Below are 27,653 nucleotides of genomic sequence, written 5' to 3' on the forward strand. Positions count from 1 at the left end.
GTCCGCGCGCTGGCCTGCGTCGGTGCTTTTAATTTCCGTCATTTGTCCAACGTGAAGTCACTACAAGCTGACAACACAGTTAGTTCAAAATGAGCGGGTTGGACTTGAACGCACCTCAGTAAGTAGAAACTAAAACCCCCCACCTCCTCCTTCGTGCGACTATTTCGGTGCAATTGTATGCTTAAAATCCATTACATTTAAGAGACAAATATTTTTTACTTCATGACTTTCGCCTAAGAGCTCGACTTTACTAGTTATTTATCAGTATACAATCGTTCCGCTCGTGCTCCTATCAGGGCGGGATGTGAACAAATATGGCGTCCTCCTCAGCAGAGCTGTAACGTTACCTAGCTTAATTAATTCGGTTAGCTAGAGTGCACGCTCATTAGAGCCGCACTTGTTTCTGCGCAGTGATACGGAAATAAAATAGTTCCTTCGCGAAGGTGCTCACGACGAGATCTGTGGATTATCCCGAGTTTTCTGGACAGAAGCATTTCCGTGGAGTTTTTCTAATGTATTGTTTAGGTGCTTTGAGCACCACAGGCAAAGTGCCCCTTACCTCCATGATGAACGAGAGAAGGCGGACATGATAAACGGCACTACAGGTAAGAGGAGACACGTGTTTTTAATTCTGGGGTGAACTGTTCCTGTAGGCAAATGTTATGCTTCTACTTAAGTAAAGTTTTTAAAGCAGTATTTTCAAAGTGTGGTATTCATACTTCTACTTCTGTGAAGAATCTGAAAACTTCTTCGGCCTGCTCCTCCAATAGCAGGACTGTGACACCTGTTGGTTGCTCCTCAGGTGGAGTCGGTCAGTCTCATCCTTTTGTGTACGGTTGATTGTTTGGTTTTGAGTTGTGGAAATAGTTTTCATATCTTCCACTTTTGTTGCTTTGTTTGCATTTATACAAATATAGTGTTTATTTGCATACCAAAGAATTAACAAACAAACAGAAATCCTTCAGAAATCCGACTCGGACGTCTGGTGAAAAACATCTCAAACACAAGAAACTGATCTGCTTTTTTCTGACTAATATTTTTGGAGTTTCTTTTAATATTCTTTTTCCTGCTGATATATTCCACTCACTGCTGTTCACTTTAGTTGCTCAGTGGCAGATATTAAAATCTACTTTTTAGGACTACAAATTCTCCAGTGAGATTAAGTGTTACTTGAGAATCTGTTTGTCATAAAGCGATGGCTTTTGATGCTGTAAAGAACAAATTTGTGAAGGCATTTGTAAGGGACCTTTTTTGCTTTCATTTCTAAGTAAGGACTTTGATTTCACTTGTTTAAACAACACTCTGAAGTATCTCATCCATCCTTTTCTGTCTCTTATTTCCCTCTCTGTAACCTCCCTCTGTCTCCCCAACGCCATCTGAACACATGCACTTTGGGTACACATGTTACTTCTTCATGTTGCTTCTTTCCCAGACTTGATGTTTCTGGTCTCTTACAGATTGTGGCCTCGGGTGAAGGTTTCATGAGAGGGCAGCAGGGTGCAGATTCACATTTTTTCTGACATCTTCAAGACTCGCATTATCCACAAAACCTCATAAGGGTTAAGTTTTATAGAGATTGGAAAAGTCCTGATATACCACTCCTTCTTCTTTGATGCACTTGAGGAGAGGAGGACAAGAGCCAGCAGCTGTGTGTGTGTGTGTTCATGAAGGAGAGACAAACGAAAAGCAAAGGAGACAAGGAAGAGAGAAGAAAAAATGGGAAAAATGAATGTTATGAGGGTGAGTCAGAGAACAATGAGGAGTAAGTAAGAGAACGATAACCAGCAAGGGGAAGTGAACTGAGAGGACGTGGATACATGAAACAAGGACACAGAAAGACGAGTAAGTGGAAGAAAGTGGGATAGAAAAAGAGACGCGGAGAGACAGATTTAGGGCGTGTGATTTTGTGCTGCAGGTTTAATGTTCTCCACCTTAGTTTAGCCTGTTAGCATGCTGACATTTGCTAATTCACACTAAACACAAAGTACAGATGAGGCTGATGGGAAGTTCAGTAGCTTCGCAGAATTTGGTCTTAAACCAAAGACGTGGATGAACTGAAATTCGGATCTGATCATGTTTCTAAATGAGCACAAATAATCCGGGGGGGTATGAATGTGATGTGATCCTACCTTAACCCCTAAAACATTCCACTGCATCTCACGTGAGAAAAAAACCCAAGCTTTAAGTCTGAGCAGAACCAAACATTAAGAATAACCTGACCTCCTATGTGTAAAGACCAGAGGAGCTGCTTTAATAAGGCGAAAATTTGAAAATGAGCTTATGTGTGAAAGAGAGAGAGAGCAAGCGAGGGATGAAAGAAAGGCAGAGGAAAGCCTTCAGATGGGGAGAAAACCAAAGTGAGATGTGTGTGTGTGTGTGTGTGTGTGTGTGTGTGTGTGTGAGGGCCCCATCAGTCAGGCCTTTTGGCAGCAGAACAAACCGGGCAGAGTTACTCTTTAGCGGGTGTTCCCCTCTTCTCCTCTCCGCAGCCTTTTACTGTCACACAGGGATCTAAATGATGAGGACACGCAGAACATGCAGATGTTTGCAATATCTCTCTAATATGAACTCTCTGAATACGGACGCACCTGGCTCTGATTTGTCTGAGATAGAGCATGTAGCGTGTGCACTTGACATCAGTTTTTATGTGTGCAGAAAGATACTTAAAGGAAAGAGAGAAGAGGAGGAGGAGGAGGAAGAGGAGGAAGGAGGGAGAGAGGGAGGGGGTTGTAAGTAAAAACAGAGCAACTGTCGCTCACATGCCCGACACAGAATGATAATCAGGACCCGGGCTGCTTTTGTACATGAGCAGCTTTGGTTTTGGGTGACAGCGCTGGTAGTGTTGTTTTACAGTCAGTCTGCAGTTGGAAATAAAAACCAGACGAGGTGGGCTCCACGGCCAAAATCAGTCCCCCCGGTAATTAAAAGTGCCTGCTGAGAGCTCTTTACTACACGCAGCCAGATCACTGATCATCACTGGTAGATCACATCAAAAGGAAATGACACAGGACACAAGGCGAGCCATTAGCGAGTCGATTTCCCCAAAAAGATCACAGGCAGTCATTGGGCGGTTGATTACCAACAGATTGTCTGTTCTCGCTCCTCCTTTCCACCCGCGGGGAGACACTTTGTATTTTTAAAAATCCTGATCTGTGGTGAGGTGAACTATTTAATGCTGTAATGATCTGATCTAATGATGAACCAAATCTTGCGTTCATTTTTTTTTAAAGCTAGAACGTTATGCCAAATGGAGCAACAAGACACAATTCCCAATGTTTTGTGAAAGCAGAAGTTCATATATTCTGGAGAATACTATTATTTACTATTATTTACCTTCTGGTGGAGAATCAGTCTCTCATAATATACGTCACTGAAACTGTTCCTGATTGCAAATTTTCTTGTACTTCATGACAAATTGGAACTTTGCTTAGTTGTCTTTTAAACTGATAAACATCATGTGCATAACTCAGGGCACAATTCAAACCCTATTTGTTTCATAAATCCAAAATGCCCCCCTCCCCCCCCTTAAGAGCTGGTTAATCAGATCATCCCTCTATAAATGAGTGTTTGATAATTATAGATGTTTAAAGATTTGTACACTGTTGAAATACTAAGACATTTAATCACTTCCTTTCAGGAAAGAAATATGACGTAAAGGAATTTATTAATACTCTCTGCTCATGTTATTCATGTGTTGAATTGCCCGCGAGTCTTAATGTGTGTGGGTCAAACAGAGTGTGATCTCAAACTGAGGACTGCCGAGCGTAAACCTGCTGTTAGAAATGGTAACATGGATTATGCCACTGCTTGGCAATACAAGAAGAAGAGCCATGGGGTTCATTCACTGGGATTGCAAACCTAATCCCAGAGGGGTGAAATTGCTTTAGAAGGGAGGCCTTTTAGATTCACAAACTGAACATAATTGAACCTTATGGTCTTAATGAAACACAGGATTTTAGCTCTTTTTTGTGCTTTAATAAAAATATTTCTGATTAATTAATATTATGATAAGACTGAGCAACTAAACTGAGTTTACACACTTCTACATCATCATCAGTAGGTGCGTTCAGTCCCAGAAAAGTTCACTTAAAATCCAGTGAAAGCAAATACAACATTGGGGGGAAAAATCTATAAACAAGTATTAGCACAAAAACACACTCAAAAGTGAATTTTCCCTGTGAAGTAAAAACTTTGTTTCCCAAGTTTGATGGTTTTCATTTTTTCACATCAGCTGAAGAAAAAAGGAGCAAAGAGAGACAGAGATGGAAAACGATTTAGATAAAATCTGAAAGTCAGTGTGTGATGAAACTAAAACCAGGCTGTGTTACAGATGTTCCTGAAAACGTTGACCTTTATGAGATGAAAAAAATTTTTACAAGAGAACCTATATTTTATGAGTCCTTCTTACGTTCGATGTAAAATCTTAATCTGCATCGTGAGTGCAGCCAGGCAGATAAAGAGTACAATATTTCATCACCGCGTATCAGCTGAACCATGAGAACTGAGCTGTGGTGGAAGATGTATTGTTTTAAAAATACTCTGTTAAAAGTAAAAGTCCTGCATTGAAAATCTTAAGTGAAAACACAGAATTGGCACCAGTATTTAGTTAAAGTAAAAATTCTCTTTATACAAAATCATGCAGTCAGAGTGTTAAATATTTTCCATATACATTCATGCTATTAATGACGCATGAGGAGCATGTTATTGTTGTCATTGCAAAGCTCATTTTAACAGCTTTATATGCCGTGATGTAGTTACATTTATTCATTTACAAGTATCATATTTTACAAACCTGTCCTGTGTTTTACGTAAAATTACTTAAAATTGTCTGTGTGCTTGCTGATGAAGGCCACCGCACATGGCTGAAAGCTCAGAATAAATCTGTTTGCTGCGATTAAGATTTGTTTTCAAGGTCGAGAGTAAACTGTCAACCAACACAACGTTCTCCTCCCCGAAGTGCCAGAAGCTTGAGTTTTTCAGCTGAAGACTTCACCATCCGAGTCTCACTCCGCTTCAGTGTGAAAAGCAGACATTCGGGGATCCGCTGAGGTGCTGAAGGCCCGACATTTTCTGAACACCTTGTTAAATGAGTTGCAGGTGCAATCAGCAAGACAGCACAGTTTTCAAACCTCAGCACAACCGCCCTCCTCACTGTAATTTATTCCCCTTAAAGAAATGGGGGGGGGGCGAGCGAGTGGCACCTGGGAAGAGGGTGAGCGAGAGAGAAGGTGGTGGTGGGTGAGTCGGGTCCTTGGGTCAATAAAAATCCAAAAAGCAGTTATTGACTTTGAAGCCCTTTGCCGTTTGAGGGAAACCCAAAACCGGGCCGATTGTGGCGAGTTGCTCTGGTTGAAGCCGGAGAGGAAATGCAGTGTGACACTAACAGGCTGAAGAAGGAAGTGTTGATGGACTGAATTAAACAGGGGGGGGGGAGGCGGAGGTGAAAGGCGCTGAGGGGGTGGTGGGTGGGTTTGTGGGGGCATGACACTAATGTTTTCCATTGACAAGACGGAAAAAGCCCCGCTGCTATGCCACACACACACACACACACACACAGAGCCATAAATTCATGCATTTATTCACAGCGAAGCCGGAGCGGGGGCACTTTCCCATGCATACTTTAAGGAAAACATACACAAACATTTGCTTTAAACTGGAGCTTGAAGACTCACTGAAAGGTGTGCGATCCATCCAATCAACATTTAGCAAATTTCTCTCATGCAAACTTTCCCAGAGCTGTTTGATTAAAATCTAAAAACGGCCGCGATTCTCCTGGATTGAGCGAAAAATAAGAAAAGATTTAAACATATTTCAGGCTACTGTGACCCGAGCTGTCTGTTTCCAATTAAGGCTTTTAGGCAGTTTGAGGAAATGTGTGGTAACTTCAAGAGGAAATATTTTTTACATGTCATGGATGTAATAGAAGAGCATTGTACTTTGCATAAACTGCTGGATCTGGGTTTTGTCTGACCGAAGAATGCAGCAGTGAAAACAAAGACGTGGTAAATGTGCAGGGAGTGTTGATGGGGGGAAAACAAGCAGACGCTAAACAGAAGCATGAACACATTTTAATGAGAACCTTCACCTCGAGGACTCTTGTTTTTGGGACATTTGTTGCATTTAACAGAAATAAAGTGATGGGGAAATGGTGTCGCAGTCAGGATTTTCAAGCTAGGAGTGCGCAGGTCAAAGGTCAGAGCGCCAGAAAGGCTGCTGCATGACGAGGAAGTACTTTGATTTGTTAAATTTCTGTGATGATTAATACTACTAATACTGTTATTGGTGATGTTTTGGTACGTGTGTTAACTTTACATGGAGTTTTGCACAGGACTGAGATGATTCACGAGTTAATAAATCAGTTGATCAACAGAAAATTGCCAGATGTAAAAGTGTTTTGATAATTGAGTCGCTCATCAAGCAAAAACACAAAAAACTCTCTGTTGAAGTGTTAGGATTCGCTGAAGATTTGATCGATCAGAAGGTCTGAAAATGTCACAAATACATGAAATTATTAATTAATCACATAATTATGAAAATAATTAGACTTTGTTGACCTGTTCAACACGACTGAATATTCTTTGATGAAGAAGCTGTAGATTCTCATTGCCTCCCTGTTGTCTCATTACTTTATCTACTTTATAAATATGTACATTTCCACACATTTTGATCTAATTAATTGTTTTTTTTTTTACATACTGAACTTATCGTTTGATTGATAGATTGATTCACATTAATAAGACGCTTTTGCGGCTGTTGTTGCCGGACAGATTTTACAAAGTCACCCTTAAAGAAATGCAGTAAACATATGATATGTAGTCAGTGTTTCATGTTTCTATCAGTTAGAGCCTACCGTGATTCTCATTGTGGTTTTACTGGGCAGGCGTTTGTTGAATCAGTTTTCGTCCTCTCGCGCTCAGTCTTGATAATGAAAGCATGTTTTAATCTGTAAGCCACTTTGCTCATATGTCACATGGCATGGGAGAGGTCAGCATTCGTGGGCATTAACAAGAAGTCAGACGGACTTCCCACAACGCCTGCATTCATCTAATAAAGCAGGTTTACTCGAGGTCCTTCGCTCTCCAGGCCTTGATAAGGCTGTCAATCAGCTTCGTGTTTCTGGAGGTCCGGCTGAAAGCAGCAGCAGCAGCAGCAGCATTTCTGAGGTCATATCAGATGATCAGAAACCAAAGCATTAACAGAATCACAAGGTCAAAAATCTTTTATCACATCTCTTTTAAGCTGTGGATTTGTTTGGTGTTATTCTTCTCTTTGATTAACGGGATTAAAGTGAACTTTGATCAGTATCATTGGACACAGTGTCTTGTTGTCAAACCTCCGTTAATCCCTCCAGACTGTCAGCCTGCATCACATCCTCTGGTGAAAACTTGACCAGAGTGGATTTTAGAAGAGTCACACGCTGAGGCTTCGCAGCCAAACATGCAACGTGTCGGGCTGAAATATTCAGAAATTTCATCCTTTTACCAACAGACTTTATAGATTCTGTTATTTTTAACCATAGAAATTTGAAGTATATTCTCTATGCTTTCATGAGTAGTTCAGCTAATTGATTTAAAATGTTGGGTGTTCAACTGACTTTGTTTCAGAACAAAAGCTGCAGAATTTAATCATTTTGGATCTTTTTTCCTTTTTTGATAGTTTGTGTCTTATTTGCTTTATAAGGTGAAATAAAAGGGGTCATCCATCCACAAAAAGTCCTTCTGTTATTCCCAAATTCCTTTATAGGAATTTAAAAACAGCTATTCATATTTTCTCATACTGTTCGGTGGCAAACTGAAGCCCCACTCTGTGCCTCTCGTGTATCACCGTTTCACATTTGAGTCACAGAGCTAATCGTCCAATTTTCTGAAAGAGAAACACCCGGTGATCTTTAAAATACCCAGAACAACACTTCACGCGGCTCCAAAAGTATTTCCCAAAGCCTCAAAGACGTGTCAAACCAGCCGCAGGGAAAAATATTTTGTTTGCTACACGATAAAAGCGACTTTAACGCACCTCCTCCTCCTCCAAATTCAATTTTCAAATCCGGTTTTATTATCAGTTATATTCATCTAAATTGGTGTGACATTGTATTACTTTAGATTTTTATACAAAATAACCTGTCGTTATAGAGGGCCGTGTCGAGAAACTCCTTCAGCTTGGAGAACCTGTAGGAACATTTTGCCTATTTTTCATCTGTATGGTTAAAAGAGTTGAGGTTTCTGAAAGTACGTTCAGAAATGCTTAAAGTTTTGTTTAAATTTTTTTGTTTTTTTCTAAATCTTTTTGTTTTGAAATGGGAAGTTTAGCTGTGTGACCTTGAGAGGCACAAACTGGGGGGTTAACGTTTGCACTAAAGCAAACCTCATCATGGACTATGAATAACTTTAGTGGATGTATAGTGTTAGTCTGTGTTTTAAATCTCCTGTAAATGAGTATGTGAAGGACAGCAGGATTTGTGTTCAGATTTTTTTTGTTGATTTTTGTTGTTTTTATTGTTCTCCAAATTCAGAGGTTCATCTTAAAAAAAAAAAAATTACATTAACAAAGAGTCATTGCCTTGGAAAAATATTAAAAATGATCATAAAATTATGTTTATTTTACTTCTACTCGTGAAGTTCACTTTTCTGGCATGTGTTGTCTAGTGAATAACAATAGCAAGAAGAGACTTCAATATTGTAGTGAAGCATTATGTTGTTTTTGTGATTTTGTGTATTCGTGCGGCTCGCTGAGTCTGAACAAAATGATCATCATTGGCCCCGACTGGATCAGAGCGATCTGCTGCCGGTGACCCCGGCTCCCCTCCTTCACCTTTAGGTGTTGATTGCTTTTAGAGCCCTAAATCTAGATGGAGGGCTTTTCCCATGGAGATTAGACGATCTGGTTTAAAGCTGTTTCAACAGGTCGCTTGTGAGGGGTCAAAGGTCAATTACATAGTAGTGCCTAATGGTAGCAAATAACGTCAATCACCTTAAACGGACCATCGGCGAGACTTGTGCCTGAGTTTGGGTTGGAATGTGGAGAATCCAGAAGGTTAAGCTGGTGACATGGAGTGGCTGAAAGGACACACACACACACACACACACACACACACACACACACACACACACTGTTCCTCGCCTGCTGGCTGAGCTCACTCACCATCACCTACCCTGCCATGCTATTAGTCTTGCGGTGACCTTATTCAGTCTGAAAACAACACACGTCCTCTGACTGCTGAGATCACGTGATCAGGAATAAATGGATCAGAATCAGGATCAGAATTCCTTAATTTATCCCCGAGGGGAAATTCTTTAATCGTGGATACGGAAGCGAAGAAATTATTATTATTACAAAAATGCAGATTTTTTTTTTTTTTTTTTAAACAGTACATTAAAAAAAAAAGTACTCACAGTGGCCCATTTCATAGTAATGTATGTATACTACTATGTATGTATACTACATTACTGAATTATAATTACTGATGCAATATTGTGTACAGAAATTTAATGTTGCAACTGGTAAAACACAATATAATGACTGCTGGCGCAAACGTCCACATTCACGTTAACATACATGACTCGTTAGGGTTGTCCCAGATTGACTCTGTAATTAATGACCTTGCCTGGGGTGCACAAACAAATTACGAAGCAGTGTAACCATGACAGCGGCGATGACTCATACCCTCACCTGGCCTGATGTGCTGTCTGTGCCAAATGTAGCTTTTCCTGTGCGTGTGCTAATGTTTCAGTGCCAGTAGCTCACACTGACATGCAGTGATGTGTTCAAAAAGCTTTTGTTTGGTTTTCAGTTAGAGGGAGCAAACTGTAAGAATTCAAGTGAAAGTTAAAGAAATACACTATATAGACAAAAGTATCCAGACACACCTCTTTATGGGGCTGGTCTTCTGGGGTTGGGCTTGGCCCCATTCCTTTTCAGTGAAGGGAAATCCTAATGCTAAAGCATACCAAGACATTTTGGACAATGCTATGCTTCCAACTTTGTGGCAACAGTTTGTTGAAGGCCCTTTTCTATTCCAGCATGACTGTGCCCCAGTGCACAAAGCAAAGCTCCATAAAGACATGGTTGGATGAGTTTGGTGTGGAAGAACTTGACTGGCCCACACAGAGTCCTGACCTCAACCCCATCCAACACCTTTGGGATGAACTGGAATGGAGACTGTGAGCCAGGCCTTTTGGTCCAACATCAGTGTGTGACCTCACAAAAATTCCCATAGAAACACTCCAACATGTTGTGTAAAGCCTTCACAGAAGAGTGGAAGCTGCTAGAGCTGCAAAGCTGTCTGTGTGTTTAGAATGAGATGTCAAGTCCCTTGGTTGGTGTGATGGTGAGGTGTCCCATTATTTTTTTCTATATAGTGTATATTATTTTAATCGTGAGGATAGGTGTAATTTTTAGAGCCCAGTATCAGGAAAAAGCATGTAGGACATTGTGTCAGGTATGAAAAACATGAAGGACCAGCAAGCAGCACTAATAACAAGAATAGACAAAGTCGAACACATGTAAAGAGGCAGTGGTGGGTGGATGAATGTGTTAAACTAGGTCCTTCTCAAAGGAGATGTTTTGGAGATGATTTTTCTCAAAGTCAGTCTAAACTTTGTTGTGGGCGTGATTATGAATGAGAACATATGAACGTGACACGGCCAAGGTGAGCTGATGGGTGTATTACACACATCACACACTGCTGTGATCCTGGGTTGAATTTTTACTGTCATCTTAGCCTGTAAACAGGGGCTAATTAGCACTGACGATATCAGAAATTATGGCTGAGCCTGAGCCAGGTATTTACTCCAGTTCAGATTTTCACCTGCTGGGTTACCAGAGTTGTTGGTATGAATCTTCTGGAGATGTTTTTTCTTTTTTTAATTCTTCATTAAAGAAGGAAATAAAGTCAGAAGTTACCACAATGTACAACTCATGATTAGCAAATGCCTGCTCCTGATTCACCTTAATCAGCCACTCTGGACATACACCTGCCCACCAAGATTTAGTTTTTATTTCTAGTATGTTAACTCTTTCAAGGTTTCTAAAACCCAGAAAAATACAGAGGAATGTAAAATCGATGTGCTAAATTCAAGGTTGTATTTCCAAAGGAGCCAAATGGTTAATTTTCAAAAAAGATTCCCAAGAACTCCAGATTGACTGTGTGTTGACGAGTGTGGTTTGGTACACATTGTTAACAAATTCGCAAACATTAAAGTGCAAAATCAACAAAAGCATTTAGGAATCTAGTCATAAAACATTAATTTTAATCAAAGGCTGTATTCAGTCAAATGACCACAAGCTAATTTATACATAAATATCCTGTGGACAGATCTAACAGGCTGAACATAACTATTTTATTTTATTGTTAAATTTTATTCTTCCATCTGAAACTTGTTGACAAGCAGTTGTCATCTAATGTTTCAGGAATGTTTATGGGGTCACTTTGACATGAACAACAAATACATAAATCATTCCTGTGTAACACTGGTGCATGTACAGTAAACCATGGAACAATGTGGCCTGGTTCACAGTGTCCCACACACATTGTTTGTATCTGCAGTTTTTTTGTTTCCATGCCTCCTGTGGTCTGAAGGGAACAGCACACTGCAATCACGCCTGGTTTATGGCAGCCAATCTGCCATTGACTGCAGACTAAGATTGATGACGGCTGTCCTGACTGGCTGGTGCTCAGACCGAGATGCTGCTGTCCGACATGCACTGCACACCCATAAAAGTTCAGTCCGTCTGGTCGGACGCAAACAAGGAAACGTCCGACGTCCGTAAATTCTTACTTGCTTTAGAAATTTTAATGTCGGACAACTTTAGAAAAAAATATAATACTGTGAATCTTAATTATCCTATCCTAAAATGTTTGTTTATCCCAAACAGCTGGAAACGACCGCACATCGTCTTATCCTTCAGTCATGTTGCCCTCTTGACCTGCTGACCAGACTGTGTACATTAACTCAGCACAATGTATTCTCCCATGAATGCGGCGTTAACCACCACAGGCTCCCATTGACACTCGAACGGAAGTATTTTTACGGCCTCCAAGCACCACTGAACAAGTTTAAAGCAGCTTAATTGCAGCGTTGACCTGATTGGCAGCTACATGAATGTGTCTTGGTGGGGAAGAGGCCACAGGCTGTTACTGCAGCGAGGTGCTAAGAAGAAAAAAAAAGGTTAATGAGCTAAGCGCTGCACTGCCAGGCCAGCTTTCATGTTGGGATTCATGTCTTCATGCAGACTAATAAACGTGTCTTACAAGAAACGTATGGTGGCCCCAGGGTACGAAACACAACAATGCTGGAGGAATCACATTAGCAAAACAGAAAACACAACATTTCAGAAAAGACACTAAAATTATCTTCAATTTTCCAAGAAACTAAAAACCCGGTCTGGCTTAAATTTACTCATGGTTATACAACGACCCAAAACAAAGGATTGTGATGTGGTACGGTCCTGAGAACTGTTATAAACAATTACAACAAGTCACTAGTTGTTTGTGATTGTTAATAATATTTATATCCTTTGCAGTTTTCAATGTCATATGCATCATTTTGTACCACTGACATTGAATTAGTTTAAGGTAAAACATGGATATGTTGTGTCCAACACTGCAAACTAAATAAGTAAGTGAGTAAATAACTAAATAAAAAAAAGAAATCAAAGTTTTGGTCAGCAAAACATCATGGAAGAATTTTGATTTAACTTCTCACAAACAAGAAATTCTTTTATATTTGTGTGACATGTTTTCAGTTTTGCAATTTTTCTGATTTGTTGCATTTTCTGATTTGTTGATGTGTTTTCAGAAATGTTTAATTGTGTTGTTTTTTCCTTTAAACTTACACATAAATTCCACAACTGTTTTAATATACCAACTTTCCACAGGCAGTCTATGAGATTCAAATGCTTGTCTGGTACAGTAGTAACAGGAAATGAGGTAATGAGGGCCTCTCTGGGAGTGCACAGCATGGAGAGCGGTGCGCTGACCCGTGGCAACCCACACAGGTCCACTGAACTTTAAAGGTGAATTGGATCAGGGCCCCTGGCTGGCCACTCAGCCAAAAACCTCCTGATGAGGGCTTAGCAGCAGCAGTGAAAGCAACCTAATGAGTGAGGAGTAATCAACACTATTACCCGAACTTCAGGCCAAGCAGGCTGTAATGTCCTTTACAGCCAAACTGCAGGCTGATTCACTGTGAGGGTGACTAATCAGGAGAGCAGAATATGAGTGAATTTAATGGCTTTAGTATAAATCTTTGCCAGTGCTGGGCTGAAGGAAAAACGGCTTTGATTAACAAGCTGAAGTGGATTTTTTTGGGGGGGTCTGTAATCATCTGGAGGTTTTACCTAAACTGATGACCTCACTGCATTTCACTGGCTGCAGTCCATCCTGCAATATGTCCCTGGAAATCAAAGAGCAGTGCCAATACATGGGCCGAGTCGAGAGCAAAACCAACAAGGTCACAGTGAAGTAAGATGCTAAGTGGATGTGTTGGGGTTTTTGCGTTTTCTTCTCAATGTTGTACCTGAAACCTGGTTTGAAGGATTACTGATGTGTCGGGGCTGCTGGCTTACTTTGCCACTAGGGGGCAGAAAACCTTAAAAACAAGTTGACAGAGTCATAACTGGTGTATTTCTCGGCAGTCATGAGACTCGCTTCATATGTCTAGATAAGGGCGGGATGTAGTTCTTTTCTTTTTCTCAATGACCTTTAACAAACACCACCAGCACAGGTTGCAAACAGCTAACAAATATGAATAAACATTTAACATCAGCTGTAGTTTTTCTACACTCGCGAAACAATCATTTCTCAGCTGTGGTAAAACCGAAAGAGTGTCGTTTTCGAAGAGCAGCTCGTTGCAGCGGATGTTGTTTTTGTTTTGAATATGGACGGTGAACCTCAGGAACAAGCTACATTTCTTTGCATAAAGCTGCAGAAGCTAGTGGAACAGAGAGATGAAGTTGTTATGGCTAACGTGTAAGCAGACAACTGCCTGTTTACACATCCAGCAGATACGTAGCAGTACTGTAATAAATTAGTTGTGTTTGTGAAGGTCTCCTTTCTGGTCTTCACCAAATCCTGTGGAAAATATCTGGCTCTTTAGTTGCTAAATACTTTCCTAAAACTAATCTAAACTAAACTCCCTAACTAAAGCGGAGCAGCAGGGTCCTCTGTGGGTTCATCACTACTGTTATTTGGTTCACTGTATAAAAATACCTGAGCGTGGAGGTTCATTCAACCACATGTCCAAAAGCCCATAATGAGATTACAAAATCACCAACAATATGCATTCACTGGAGGACAAGAGATCTTGTGAAAAAGTCAGTTAGTTAACACTGATTTAAAAATATTTCATCACAGAAAAGCAACACCAATGTTGAGTGCAACACGTACTGTCATCAGATTTCCCCTGCTGGAAGCCCCCAAAGCTATAGCGGCCCAAACTCTAGTTTTTCTTATATTCTTTATATTACATTCTGCTAATCCAGCAGCTGTAAAGTCTACATATTGTTTGCCATCGGGTTCTGTCGTTTCTAGGCCTCCTGCAACAAAACAGAGTTCAAAAGTTTAAACTTGGGCAGGATCAGTTGTCGGGACACTTTAAGCAACTTAAGGACTTATGGAGCCATAATCCTTTGTGTGTAACTGATTTAATGAACAAAGTAAAAACAGAGGGTTGATCTTGTAATCCCTCAAATACTACAAGCTACTTTATAGTAGTATTAGTGTACTACATTTCTTTCCCTTGATGTTAATCAGTACTGTAAATCCACAGATAAATCCAAGATTCTGACTTATCAATCATTGAGAGCGGAATAAAACTAAAGGAAACTGTTTGAGGAGGATCTGTAATAGATCACACTGCATACTTTTAGATGGAATCTCTGTTAAGTGGTGTGTGTGTGTGTGTGTGTGTGTGTGCGCTGGATTCTCTGGCATGTGAAAGAGATTGAGTTTCATAAGGAGATCTGGTCGTTAATTCGCCTGTTTATCTCGATGCAGAGCTCTGGACTAAATTTGAGTGTAATATATGATTCTTTCAGACACATTTTATCTCCGCCAACTTCTCTTTCCACCCTCCTCCTTTTCTCCTCAGCTTCACCCCTCATCCTCCCGCGCCCACCCTCCTCCTCTCGCCTCCTCTCACCCTCTTTCTCTCTCTCTCACACACACACACACATTCATCTTCCTCCTCTTCCTTGCCAAATACCTTCCAGTCAAAAAACACCCAATTCTGCTGGTTATCAGCCCCGTGGATCATCACTCCCACTTCCCACGTCAGCTGAGCTGGAGTTAATCCATGTTTATCCGTGCATTCATGACTGCTACCCCCCATGAAAAGTTTTACAGGTGTTCTGAAGCAGTTTGTCATATTTACCACTACAAAACAAGACATGACTTTGATTCAAGGCGTCACTCTGGATCAGGGAAAGCGTTGATGCTCTGCAGCTGCTGTAGATGTAATGGACCAAGAAGAGCTGTGTGCCAGGTCTGGTTTCAAACTGCCCTGATGGTTTATGTTGGCCCCAATCAGGATCCAAAGTTCCCCTCTCATAATTTTTCTATTTCACTCAGCACGAATGGGTATTTGTCACAAAGTGTTACAGCCTGGAAAGGATTGCTTTGGCAAATATTTTATGGTATTACAAGTTGTTGTTTTTGTCCTCCGTTACGTGCGAGGGCTGCACGCCACTTAAACCTTTAGTTTCTTCCAAGCTTGCAGTGCCACCTTGTGGTAGAACTCGATAGTTTGCTCACACAGGATGTCCACAGGATGTCATGCTGCAGTCAATAGCACGTAACTTGAATGCACTGTGTGGCCAAAAGTATAGGAACAAACACTTTTGTGTGCCTTTGGTCTGTGGTTTGCGTTCATTGTGGTTTTGGCAGAGAACTTAGTCCAATAAAGCAAAATGTCAACAGCAAAAAGCTTTATTTTAGACAATAAGGTGCTTTCAAACTTGCAAACTGGCAATTTGAAGGCTTTCCCAAACTGCTGTTTCAACATTATAATTTCTCCATGCACAAAGGTGTGAGGTTAGTAGAGATTTGGTTTTCCCAGTTTGGTGTGGAGCAACTGAGCCGTGACCCCAACATGTTCAGGTTAATCTGGAAGGCATAATGTAAGATAGGCAAACTGAAAACTCACTGACTGAGTGTGTGTGTGTGTGTGTGTGTGTGTGTGTGTGTGTGTATGAATGTGGCTTTCTGCACAGTACAAAGGGATGTGGGCTCCTTGCTGTCTTTTTGGACAGGTGGGTAGATGGTTGTTTGTGCATGTATTTTCATGTAAAGCAGTGAGTTTACCGTAATCATTCAGTGGCGGGCTGTCAGGGCCAGCAAGGTCTTATCTGCTGGTCTAAACACTAACAGAAGCACTGACCTACATTTACAACCTAAATTCTAATATTTGTTCCATGAAATTGTATTTAGTCCCAACAGTTTAATCTCTTCATTTCGTATCATTTCTCTCAGCTGCACCGCTTCCAGTATGTGAATGTGGATATTCGATTTTTGTCCAATCAGATTTCAGCCTCTATGTGTTGCCATGTCAGTCTAATCTGCCCAGGGCCTTCAGAATCAGTAGTGCTGGCCCACGCACTTTAGACTATATTAAGACTATATTAGCCATTGACTGTTTCTTTAACCAATCAGATTTCAAAATCCTCGCTGTGACGCTTCCCAGGGGCAGCTCCTCTGATTGGTCGGTCAGAGCAAAAGTCACAGCCAAGTGCGACTTGCTGTTCTGAACTGCTCCGGATGATGTACATGGCACAGTTGCGGTTGTAGTGTAGAGGTTTGGAGTTGTCTTAACTGTATTTCTTGTTATATTAATAATGGTAATTATCCTCAACACGTGAAATTCCTCTCTCTCTAATGCCACGCCTTGTCATATCGCGTTTTTGGATAGTATTGATGTTTTGTTTTTTTTTTATAATTGCGGCGTGATAGCGGTTGTATTAAGAGGTGGACTAAGTCAGATTTGTCCCCACTGAAGGCCCAGGTACCAAATGAACGGCTCGCCACTGTAATCATTAAAGATCAAAGGCTGTTAAGGAGATTAATGCCCGTCGTTTGAGAATGATGTGTTCAACAATCACATTAAGTATAATATTTAGCCATGTAGTTCACATCACAATTAGAAATTCAGTAGTTTTATTGTACAGATTAGCACATTATTCACAATATATACTGGTTACAACAAAAACTTCTACGCAAACATATTAAATACATCATACATACGTCTTAGTTGTTTCTGCTACATTCACAGAACACACTTCTAAGTTTGATTTCATACCTTCACACCGGCTTTAGATATTGATATTTACTGATCCATCCAAGTGATAATTTCATCATGTTTTTCGCATGGCAGTGCAGACAAAAAGCAAGGCCTGACCTGACATGTCAGATATCTGAGCATCATTAAATGCAACATTAAAAAGAGTCCTCTTACCTGTTGTGCTGTTTATCCTTCTACATGGTTTTGGTGTGCGTTGCACAGTTCTGGAGGTATCAGTTGTAGAGATGTCTGCCTCCACTTGAACATAATGGAACTAGATGGCACTTCCCTTGTGGTGCTCAAAGTGCCAACAAATTATATTTGAAAAACTCAACAACAATGTTTCTTTCCAGAAATCATGACCCACTTACATCTTTACAGCCGATATCTCCTGAACTGGGAAACCCACACCAAATATCTCTAGAGGGCAAAACAGGACTAGCAGTATCAGGGAAAAAAGTCCACAATTTTTGTTGAACTGTCCCTTTATAAGTTCTGCATTTCAAGTTTCAATAAAAGAACAGTACACTGAACTCATCGCAATTCACAGGAAACGGAAGTTTGGGAAGTTTCAGGTCCTCAAAAGAACATTTTTAGATGTCTAAATCACAGGTAACTGTTGTATCGGCCACTTGAGTCCCAAACTCTTTGTCTCTGTGAGCTGAAGTTTCCTCCTCTGTCCAGTATCACTGAATACTACTCGACGTCATCGTAGTCATCCTCAGATGACATGTTTGGATCGGGGCTCACAGGGGAGTAGATGGGGGCGTCGTCGTCGTCACCTGTTGATCGGACAGTGACAAACATCAGCGGCTGTTACGGATCTTATTTTGTGTAACATCTGTTCTTCTGTTTGGTGACATTTACCTGAATTGTTTGCAGTGTTTCCCGAGTAACACTGATTACTACTTACAGGGTAAGGAGTTTCACTGACAGCAGTTGACTGGCTCATTCCTGGCTCTGCAATTTGTGAGAATCATGTGTTTAGGTTTTATAAAAAATGATTTTGTGCAAGCCTTTTGAGGCAGTTTCAGATTGGCTTTTGTTTTTCATATCCTCCTACTGCAAACACCCACAGGTTTAGTTTAGGGACTGCACAGAAATTATTGTGGTTAGGCGGCGAGATGAATCGTACACTGAAAAGCTTAAAGAAACGTTAACTGAAGAGGAAATGTGAGATGATGGATCCTGATTTTAAGGAGTAGTTCAGCATTTTAGGGCCTTCGTTTACCTCCTCTTTGCTGAGAGCTACATGAGAAGGCAGGTACGATTCTCATGTCTGTACGGCAAACATGAGGCCACAGTTAGCAGCCAGTTAGCTTAGCTTAGCTTAGCCTAGTATAGTAATATCCTGCATATGTGAACAGAGAGAGACAGCTAGCCTGGCTCAGTTCAAAGTTATCAAAATATGCCCACTTGCTGTATCTTAATATTTAGCTCAACTAAAGGTGTGAATGCACTGAAATGTGATGCGGCCACCAAACCGTGTTGCAGCAGGAATGTGAGGCTGCTAATGAATCTTTGTACGATTCCTTTTAAAGTTTTGAACAGTCCCTTAGTTCAGTTTCACAGCAAAGCACTTGCCGAAGGGAAGCAGGGGAACGAAAGCCGACTGACCAGAAGCGACCTTGGCATAGCCGTTTGTGTTCTCGTAGCACTCCCCAGAGGAGGTACTGGAGCTTTCAAATGAGTCCACAGAGATCTTTGACACTCTGGCATATGGAGCATCTGGAGAGTCGTTGTTATACCCCATGAAGGCTCCCATCACTTCTTCATTGGGTTCAGTGCCTGAAAAATGAAATTCAAAGTCTGACATAAAAGACAACAAATAATTTAAAAAAGAAACAGGAAATGAATTGTATTTTGCAGAGATGACGCCACTCTGTGGTTCACAAAATGGTCCAGATGTTTAATGCCTAACTAAAATTTATAGTTTTTGGTGCAAGAAAATTTTACAGCTGTGATGCAATCGACATGTGACAGAGTAGGTAATTTCTACCCGTCTTTCCCTCGTCTTTACACGACATCTTTGATGACAGCAATGAACCCATTAAAATGGTTACTCACTGCTAACAGAGTTCAGTATCTAACAATAGAGACCAGAGATCCTTAGGTATAAAAAAGGTATAATATTAGGCACAGTAAAAACTGTGGGGCACAAAAGTTAAACTTTGCCAAATAATATACCTACTACAGTTTATGAAAATAGGTGTAAATACTTCTTATTTAAAGAAAAAGAAAAAAGGGAGTATTTTAGCATTTTAGTCAAAATCCAGCGTACCTTTATTATTAAATTTGCATGTCACGACAAACGCCTTTTTTGTTTTTGTTCATCCTGCGCGTGTGTGCATGTATCTGAACAAGTACGCTATGTGTGGGTCGTTTATGACAGAATCAAGCCAAAAACAAAGCTGCTCTTAAATCAAGGTTAAATATAACTAAAAATAAATGAGATTTGCCAAAGACATACATCCATGCTAACATGCTCACACTGGTAAATTTGTTCAGAAAAGTCCCAGTCACATTTAAAACTCAGTCAATATTTCTGCCATCCTCTGTGATTCCTCAGAGCGGCAGCATCATGATCTGCAAAGTTTAACGACTTCGCAGCAACTCACCTTCCTCAACAAGGCTGTCGAGGCCTGAGGGCTTCGTCACAGGGTTCACGTCTGTTCTGTACCTCTGAGAATCTGAATGCAGAACGGTGCAGTATTTTAATCACAAATCATCCTGCAAACAGTCAGTGCATTGATCTGCAAAGACTCCACACACACACACACAAACACACACACACACACACACACACACACATGGCATAGCAGCCTAAACCACATAACGCTGCAACACAGCGACAGAACAGCTTAAGAGGCAAGGACTGAGAAACACACAGGAACGAACACAAATGGAGAGGAAATAAAGGAAGGTAGCTCACTCCGAAAGGTTGATAAAGGGACAGACGGGTCATTGCTTGGCTCATACTGCTCATAGTCTGTATCTACTGATGTGCTGTCAACACTACTAAGCTGGGTCCAAAGATACCTGGGGTTGGAGGGGGCTTTTTGAGAAAACACACACAACAACAACAACAAAAAAAAAATTTAAAAAATGACTTGATGAGATGGCTATACGCTCGGTAGGTGCTGCACAATTCTGCAACTTTCTCACCACCGTGCATGTATATAAATACGCATATATGTAGGGTACGAAGACAGAAAAGACCGAGTTGTGTTAGTATTAAATTCTGCTCACGCATTCAGGTTTTTATTTGTGATCTTGTGGGAAATGATCAGCTCACTGACCATCTGTCTGAGGCGGGTTGGCGGTGACCTTGATGAGGTTGACAGCGTCCTGGTAGCTGTTGGAGTGATTCTCAGAGGGCGGGTGTCTGCCTCTGCGCGTCTGCTGGAGCAGCAGCTCTGTGGAGATAATAACCCAGATAAAGGTGAGTATTGTATCCTGTGTGTTTCGCTGTATCTGCTGTCAAATAAGAGAGACGAGATTTCCTGGGGGGGTTTTCTTATCACAAAAATGATTTAGTGTAAAGATGCTTAAAAGATGAGATTACATGGGATATGCGCTGAAAGAATGGACTACAGTTTGAATAATGTCAGGAGACACGAGATGGAGACTTGATATTAATGATCCTCTTGGACATGTTTTAAAATCTACAAAAACATCTGCCTTGAATAATAATTTGAATCTGATGTGTGTTTTTTTTTTTTCCCTTGTTTGGCATTCTTAAAACTACATGTACGCCTTCTCACTCACTGAAAACTCCACAGCCTGTGAATATGCATATGAAGATGTTATGAAAGATGTCAGGTTCACTGAAAAGTCACTCTCAGTGTTTGTGCACCACAGGTTTCAAGGATCCACATCATGCTTGTGCACTGAACCTCGACTTTTGATGGCACAAAATCCTGCTGGTATGTTCAGGTTTAAGGTGAGTACAGAGAAACTTTACTCCATCAGTAGGTGGATGTTAAAACAGCACTGTTTAAGGAAACCTGTTTTTAATCATAGTTGGCCATTAATGGGTTTATAAATATAGAAGTGTTGTACTGTCCTGATTTATGCATTGTGAATATTATCAGAAGTGTATTTACTGTCATGTGGTGACCTTCATGAGGAGCAGAAAGTATCCAAAGCCACATGAAATCACAAACTAAAATCTGATTTCATCAGTTCTCGTGCCAAAAGCCCACCTTGATATTCTAAGACTGAAATCGAATAAATTAAATTTAGACGTACTAACATGGCAGATTTTTTTTTTTTTTTAACTTTGCTGTTAATAAGAAAGGAGTGAGACTGCAGCCCAGACAAACCGTGTCTTCTTCTGTAATGGCAGCAGAGCACCGTGTTGGTGATGAGAATCACGAGGAGCAGCACAGACAGCGAGATGGTGCTGAGGAGCTCTGGAGACGGTAAGGAGAAGCCCACATCAGGGCCCAGCGTGGCTGCGCCTTCTGGGAAGGACGGACAGAAAAACAAATCACGTCGTGCTCTGTTTGAAGACGCATGTGGTCTTAATTCTTACATACTGTACACACTGAGACACATTCAGGTGACTTTGCTCTTAAATAAGCCAAAGAACAGTTAGAGTGACGTGTGTTTAAGTCAGGCGAGAACACGTACCGGTCCTCCACATGGTCACTGTGTTTGTGGCGGCTGTGCTGGGTGTGGGAAACCCGAGCGAACCTGCGTGACGAAACGATTGACTTTTTAAGTTCAACGCAGTTTGGATGTGAGGTGACAAATAAAGAGAGGAAATTAAAGTCTCACATTTTCACCTGATTTATCTGTATAAGCAACATGAACTCAGGATTCATTTCAGGAGACTGAACAGCAGGTCAGAAAATACGGGACAGAAGAGGTTCACAATAACATTTTCTAATTTGAAGTCCTTTTTTGTTGTTATGTTTTGTTAAATTAAAAATGAACTGTTAGAAACAACTAAAAACAGAGGAGTTTCTCATTTTTTGATGTCAGTTTTCTATCTCAGCTATGATCATAAAATAAACAAAGCAGAATTTAATTTAAAGAAAATTAGCAGCTACTTCTCTTTGGAAACATTTGTGGCCTGCACTGACAAAGACAGTCAAATAATAAAATAAGAACGTTGTTCATAAGTGATTTTGATCCCTGTTTTGTACCTCTACCTGTCGCTCACCTTTACAGATTACACCAGATGCTTTTGAGTCCTTGCACAGGTGTGATTTGTTGGCGATCTCCTTGCACTGCCAGAGACTCTGCTTGTTTGAAGCGCAGTAATAGTACCACAGTGTGCCGTTGTTGTGCACCAGAGGAGGGAGAAATTGGGAGAATTTCTCCACTTCGGTGCCACACTGCAGCATGGAGCACACAGTGGAGGCCATGTCTTTATTCCAGCAGTTATCACACACCGTCCCCCAGCTGCCGTTCCGATGGATCTCCACCTTACCGGAGCAGCGGTCCACACCTCCGGTCAGTCTGATCGCTTTCATCTCTGCACAGAGACGCACAGGGAATACAAACTGAGAAGCTATTAGGTGTTGTGGGCGAATGAGAGCCACTGAACCACAATAATAAGACATAGAAATAAACATTTTTTTCTTCTTTGAATCTGCTCCCCTCTCTGTTTCTGGGGCTTTCGACCAGACGACCACTTCAGACAGCTGTAACTTTGAGTTGAGATTTCAGTATTAAACTTGTGTTAACTTTATGCGAAGCCAATCAGTGTTTCCAGTTTGCTATTTTTCTTTTTTTTCTCTGCATATGTTTTTTTGATGGACTCTGACCTGAGCATACGACACCAGCATCCTCCTTGTGCCCGCAGTCGGAATCGTCCTGTGCGGCAGGACAGGCCCACAGGTTGTCCTCTTTGCCCGTGCAGTTCAGCTCGTCCAGGTGGACGGGTCCTCTGCCCGGGGGGAAGGAGCCACCCTGTCCCGCCACACTGAGCGCGTATCCACAGCCGAGCTGGGCGCACACCACGTCGGCATCCCGCAGGTCCCACTGGTCGTCACACACTGTGCCCCACATGCCATTCCTCCACACCTCCACCCGTCCAGCACAGCGGTCTGGTCCTCCGGCCAGCCGAGCAGGCTGGTGGCCTGAGGAGATTATCATGTTGTCAGCTTAGATGTTTATGGTGAAGGGCTGGGAAATAAAAGTGTAATTTACTCACAGTAACTGGACAGTGAGACAGGCATTCCTTTAGGACCTTGCAAATTTGTAATTCTGTCTCTAATTCTGAACCGTTTACTGGAAGATTTCTCAGTCACAAATTTCTAATGCACAGCTTTTGTTTGATGTATTCTGCAGCAGCAGTTGGTTTCACACTTCCATCACAGTTTGTCACTTCCGTCATTTTCTCAGGTTTGTGACCAAGAATGTAGAATATTAACGGGCATTTTTTATCTGCTGCACCAAATTGTCTTGTTTCAGCATGTACGCTGAAACAACATTTTGTGCAGCTGTTTGGTGATTTGACCATTTAGTTTTTCTGCAGCCATTATGCCAGTTTTGAGAGTCTAATGTGTTGCTAATACAACTAGTAGCTGTTTCTGATGAGGTTACACATTTCATTGATTTTGTTTTTACTTTGTGTTGGTGTTTAGTAGATTAATTACTGTTTGTGCTTGCTTCGGGGACCTGCCATAAAGATCGGTGTAGCTAAAGTGATGATTTGCTGATGCTTTGGTGAAACCTAATTCATATTTTCTGCAGGGCGACTCTAGTTTATGCTAACTCATCTTTTCTCTAATAAATTAGAAAATTCTCTTAAAAGTTCATTGGAAATCACAACCTTTCACTTTCATGGAATTTCCAAAACTGTTTCACATGTGCTTCCAGTAAAAACCTCTAAAGTCATAATGATAATGTGCTGCTATGCCCACGTAAACTTAGAAATCAAAATGTGACACGAAGAAACACAATTAAAGAGCGGCAAAATAAAATGTTTTTTCTTACAGCTATTCTGTGCACAGTTCAGATTTAAAAGTACAAAAGATATTAAAGCTTACCACAAACAGCTACAACAATCGCTGTGCATTCACTTCCCATGCGCTCTGAACAGTTCTGCAAACGACCATCCTGGTACACACAGTCGTGGAAGCAGCTGACATTGGAAGGTGACTGGGTTTCATTCACTTGATAGACGCTGCCACAGTCCAGATCCTGACAGATGTCTTTAACCAGCACATCTGTAGAGTTTGATGGTAACATCACCGCCTCATGGCTCCTGTTTCCGGGCATCCTCAGCGTGAAGCTACATTTACCAGCAGGTCTGTCAACGTAAGGGTCACCTGAGGACACACAGAGGCAGAAACACAAAATGATTTATACGATTCTTATTTCAGTAAACCTCAAAATCGGGTGTCAAGACTGCGGAACATCCAGCATTCATCTTGATGCTGTGCTTTGAGTTTGAATGAGAACAAGTCAGTCATTTTGTCTTTATGCTGGCATCAAAGAAACTTTCTTTTAAGCTGGCAGTTTACACGCTAAGTACATAAAACTCCTCCAAAAGTATGTGCTGGAAATGTTCAGTTAGCACTTTGTGATATTATGGCTAAAAGCCTGGCACGGCAGTTTTCAGCAAATGTTACTCATACAGGAGGAATCTGTGCATTTGTTAGAGACTATTTTCAACTGTGGATCAATACACATGTAAGTGTTTACAACACTATCTTATTTCTGTGATCTTATCTTTCAAGCCACATGTCTCTGAATATGAATCTTGATGTTTTGGTACAGGAAAAAGGGAGTTTATACAAATTAAAATATTCACTTGAAAACTAAAGAAGAAGTAGAAGTATTTTAACTGAACTCGGTGACTGAACCTACATATTTCAAATGTTTGCACTTTCTGTATTAATTTTCAATATATGGTGGCAATTTGTGCGTGATAATTTAGTATATGAAATTTTCTAAATTGTGACTCTCATATACAACTTTCAAATATCAGCACGCTGACACTGGGAAGAGGTTTTTGTTACTGCCATCTGTACAATAAACATAAAAACCATTTTCTTGATTTCCTTTTTACAGTAGCACATACAGTCATACTTATTGTAATCTTTACATTTCTCAGTTTTACTGTGTAATTTGCAGTAGAAATGTAGCTAATTTTGTCATTGCAGTTACTACTTTGTTATTTAAGATTTCAGTGATTCAGAATGTAAATGTGCTGGACTGTTAATTAGGGAAATTCGTTCTCTGTATTTAACCCATCGTAGGTTTTAGAAGCACTTGGCAGCTCCAGTTCTTAGTCGGTGCCTCAGTCAAGGACACACTGACAGGAGAATTAACTGTACATGCCTGCTTTAGAGGGCGCGGGAGGCCGACTGAGGCGTTTCTGGGTCAAAACTGTGCTAGTGAGAGTGCAGTTGAGCACAAAGCCAGACAGAAACGAATAAGAGCAAAGTTTGCTTGCAGAGAAAAGTCTGTGTGGGAGAATGCGCCGCTGAGCTGTTTGATTTGCACCTGCAAAATTCACCAAGATGTGTTTCATAAGCAGGTCACCCCACATCCTGTCACATTAAGAGCAAGGATATTTATACGTGAATGTTTATATGTGTTTGTGTTTGTGTGTATAAGAGAGGTAGAAATGATCTTCCCAAATAACACATTTGCACTGTTAAAAAAAAAAAAACTCTTTAGCTTACTTCTGAACTCTTCCTGCTCCTTTGCTCTCACTGGGACATCAGTCGGGCCTGTCGTAGCAGATGAGTTCTGCAAAGCTGAGATGAAGATGGAAAAGACTCAAGATTCAGTGTAGACATCGAGCCCGTACAGGCCAACACACACACACACACACACACACACACTCCACATACCACATCCCACATCAACCACAGCTGTCTACAGGTCTTCTGTAGAGTAACCATTTGACCAAGTTTGTGATTCTTTTTTTTCAGCAGGCCCTTGGAGTGCAACGTGAGTGAAACATGAAGATGTCACCGTTTACCGTGCGTATCTTCTGCATTTTACCCTTTACACCACATTTATTTTCCTCTTGTAGAACTCGGTTCTACTCTCATCTACAACCAACTTCATGTTTTCCACTTTCCAACGTCCAAAACAAATGTTTAAATGGATCAGAAATGTGATGAGACTGAAGAGTAGGGTCAAAAATAAAGATGAGAAAAATGAAATATAAAAAATATTAAGATTAAAATTTTAAATTTAGTCTACACAAATGCAGATTATCTACTTTTCATCCAGGACTCCATTTCTCGTAGTTTGCACCTTTTTGCTTATTGCTGTTAACCTCCACAACATCTCTGTAAAAGAACATTTTATTTTTTCCCAAGTCATTTTCTTTCTTGAATTTCCCTCGGGATCAATAAAGTATCTATCTTACGGAGAATCATTATACAAATGAAAATTATGCAATTGTAAACTTAAAATCTACAAAAACTAAATAACGGCAAATATAACTAAATGCCACATGAACTATAATATATAATGTTTAGCTGACTGCACCGTACTTTTGTCAGCAGTTTACCAAAAAATAATTCCATCCCTTAGATAGCAGTGGGTCTCTTTATCCTTGTAAAATGAATAATGTTGCTTTTCTTATGATTTCCCTTATGAACTAAAAACAGAAACCTTCTTTCTGCTGTTTAGCATTTCCATTAAAATGTAATAACAAAGCGTATTTGCTGCTCTCCTTTTAGCTGTAGTTTAGACCAAACTTGATGCAATGTAAGTGAAAAACACTTTTGGAGTTAGCACACTTGGAAAAATAGTAAATATAATTACAACTTTACATCCAAAATCCAAAAAAAAAATAAATCTCCGTAAAGCTGCATAAAAAGTTCTCACAACTCACAGCGGAACCAACAGTTTCTGACTAACTTTTAGATGGTAAGTTTAACATGAATATTAAAATGTATACGTTACCCTGACAAAGACAGCACAGTTGGACAATTAAAACACATTTCACCAGCTTCATGTTGTAGACTGAAAGTGAAATGGCTTCTGTTGTGTGCCCTCGAGGTCAAAATTCAAACTGGCTCATTTCAAGCAGAATCTGCTTAGTCTGCCTGCACAAACGAGTTTCACTTCCTCTCTCGCTCTTTTGTAATTTGATTGACAGAACTTCCCATTTAACATTGTGCGCTGTGACAGGAGGAAAGTCTCTTGTTTATCACTGGAAGTTAATATTAGGACCAAAACCACATCCATGTTGCTGAAACCTCCCCTTTACTTAAATGGGCCATTAGGTGCCACATTAACTCAGTCCATTCATTATTTTATTACGTCAGAAGAATATACTAATACTTACTTTAGTATGTTTTGTATAGTAAAACAAAATGTTTTACTATACTAATAATTGTACTTTTTTTTTTACTTTTTTACGCTAATATTTTACATGTATATTATATTCAGATAAAT

At 40.5% G+C, this 27,653-nt stretch overlaps 1 protein-coding gene and 1 long non-coding RNA gene across 5 annotated transcripts; one reads left to right on the forward strand and one right to left on the reverse strand.

Annotated features, from left to right (window-relative positions):
* LOC124074724 lies at nucleotides 1-22,582 on the forward strand. The gene is made up of 5 exons (XR_006845904.1): nucleotides 1-605; nucleotides 20,561-20,712; nucleotides 21,132-21,213; nucleotides 21,619-21,694; nucleotides 22,449-22,582. It is a non-coding gene; the product is annotated as an uncharacterized LOC124074724 (long non-coding RNA).
* Nucleotides 17,130-27,397, reverse strand: LOC124074723 (T-cell differentiation antigen CD6-like). Of its 4 annotated transcripts, none has more exons than XM_046417909.1 (13): nucleotides 27,159-27,395; nucleotides 25,919-25,993; nucleotides 24,275-24,556; nucleotides 23,048-23,362; nucleotides 22,441-22,755; nucleotides 21,906-21,968; nucleotides 21,596-21,736; nucleotides 20,570-20,686; nucleotides 20,203-20,325; nucleotides 19,889-19,960; nucleotides 18,888-19,058; nucleotides 18,184-18,230; nucleotides 17,130-18,052 (listed from the first exon to the last, which is right to left on the reverse strand). In XM_046417909.1, the coding sequence occupies exons 1-13, from the start codon at nucleotides 27,208-27,210 to the stop codon at nucleotides 18,017-18,019; spliced, it is 1,809 nt and encodes a 602-aa protein (XP_046273865.1). In that variant the 5' UTR covers nucleotides 27,211-27,395; the 3' UTR covers nucleotides 17,130-18,016. The 4 variants fall into 4 exon arrangements, with proteins under 4 accessions (XP_046273865.1, XP_046273863.1, XP_046273862.1 ...); XM_046417907.1 differs by having other exon boundaries at nucleotides 18,138-18,230; nucleotides 27,159-27,392; XM_046417906.1 differs by having other exon boundaries at nucleotides 17,130-18,230; nucleotides 27,159-27,396.
* Between the last annotated feature and the right edge of the window lie 256 nt (nucleotides 27,398-27,653).

This window comes from Scatophagus argus, chromosome 17 (genome assembly GCF_020382885.2).
Source record: "Scatophagus argus isolate fScaArg1 chromosome 17, fScaArg1.pri, whole genome shotgun sequence".
In the NCBI taxonomy this organism is placed as follows: Eukaryota; Metazoa; Chordata; class Actinopteri; family Scatophagidae; genus Scatophagus; species Scatophagus argus.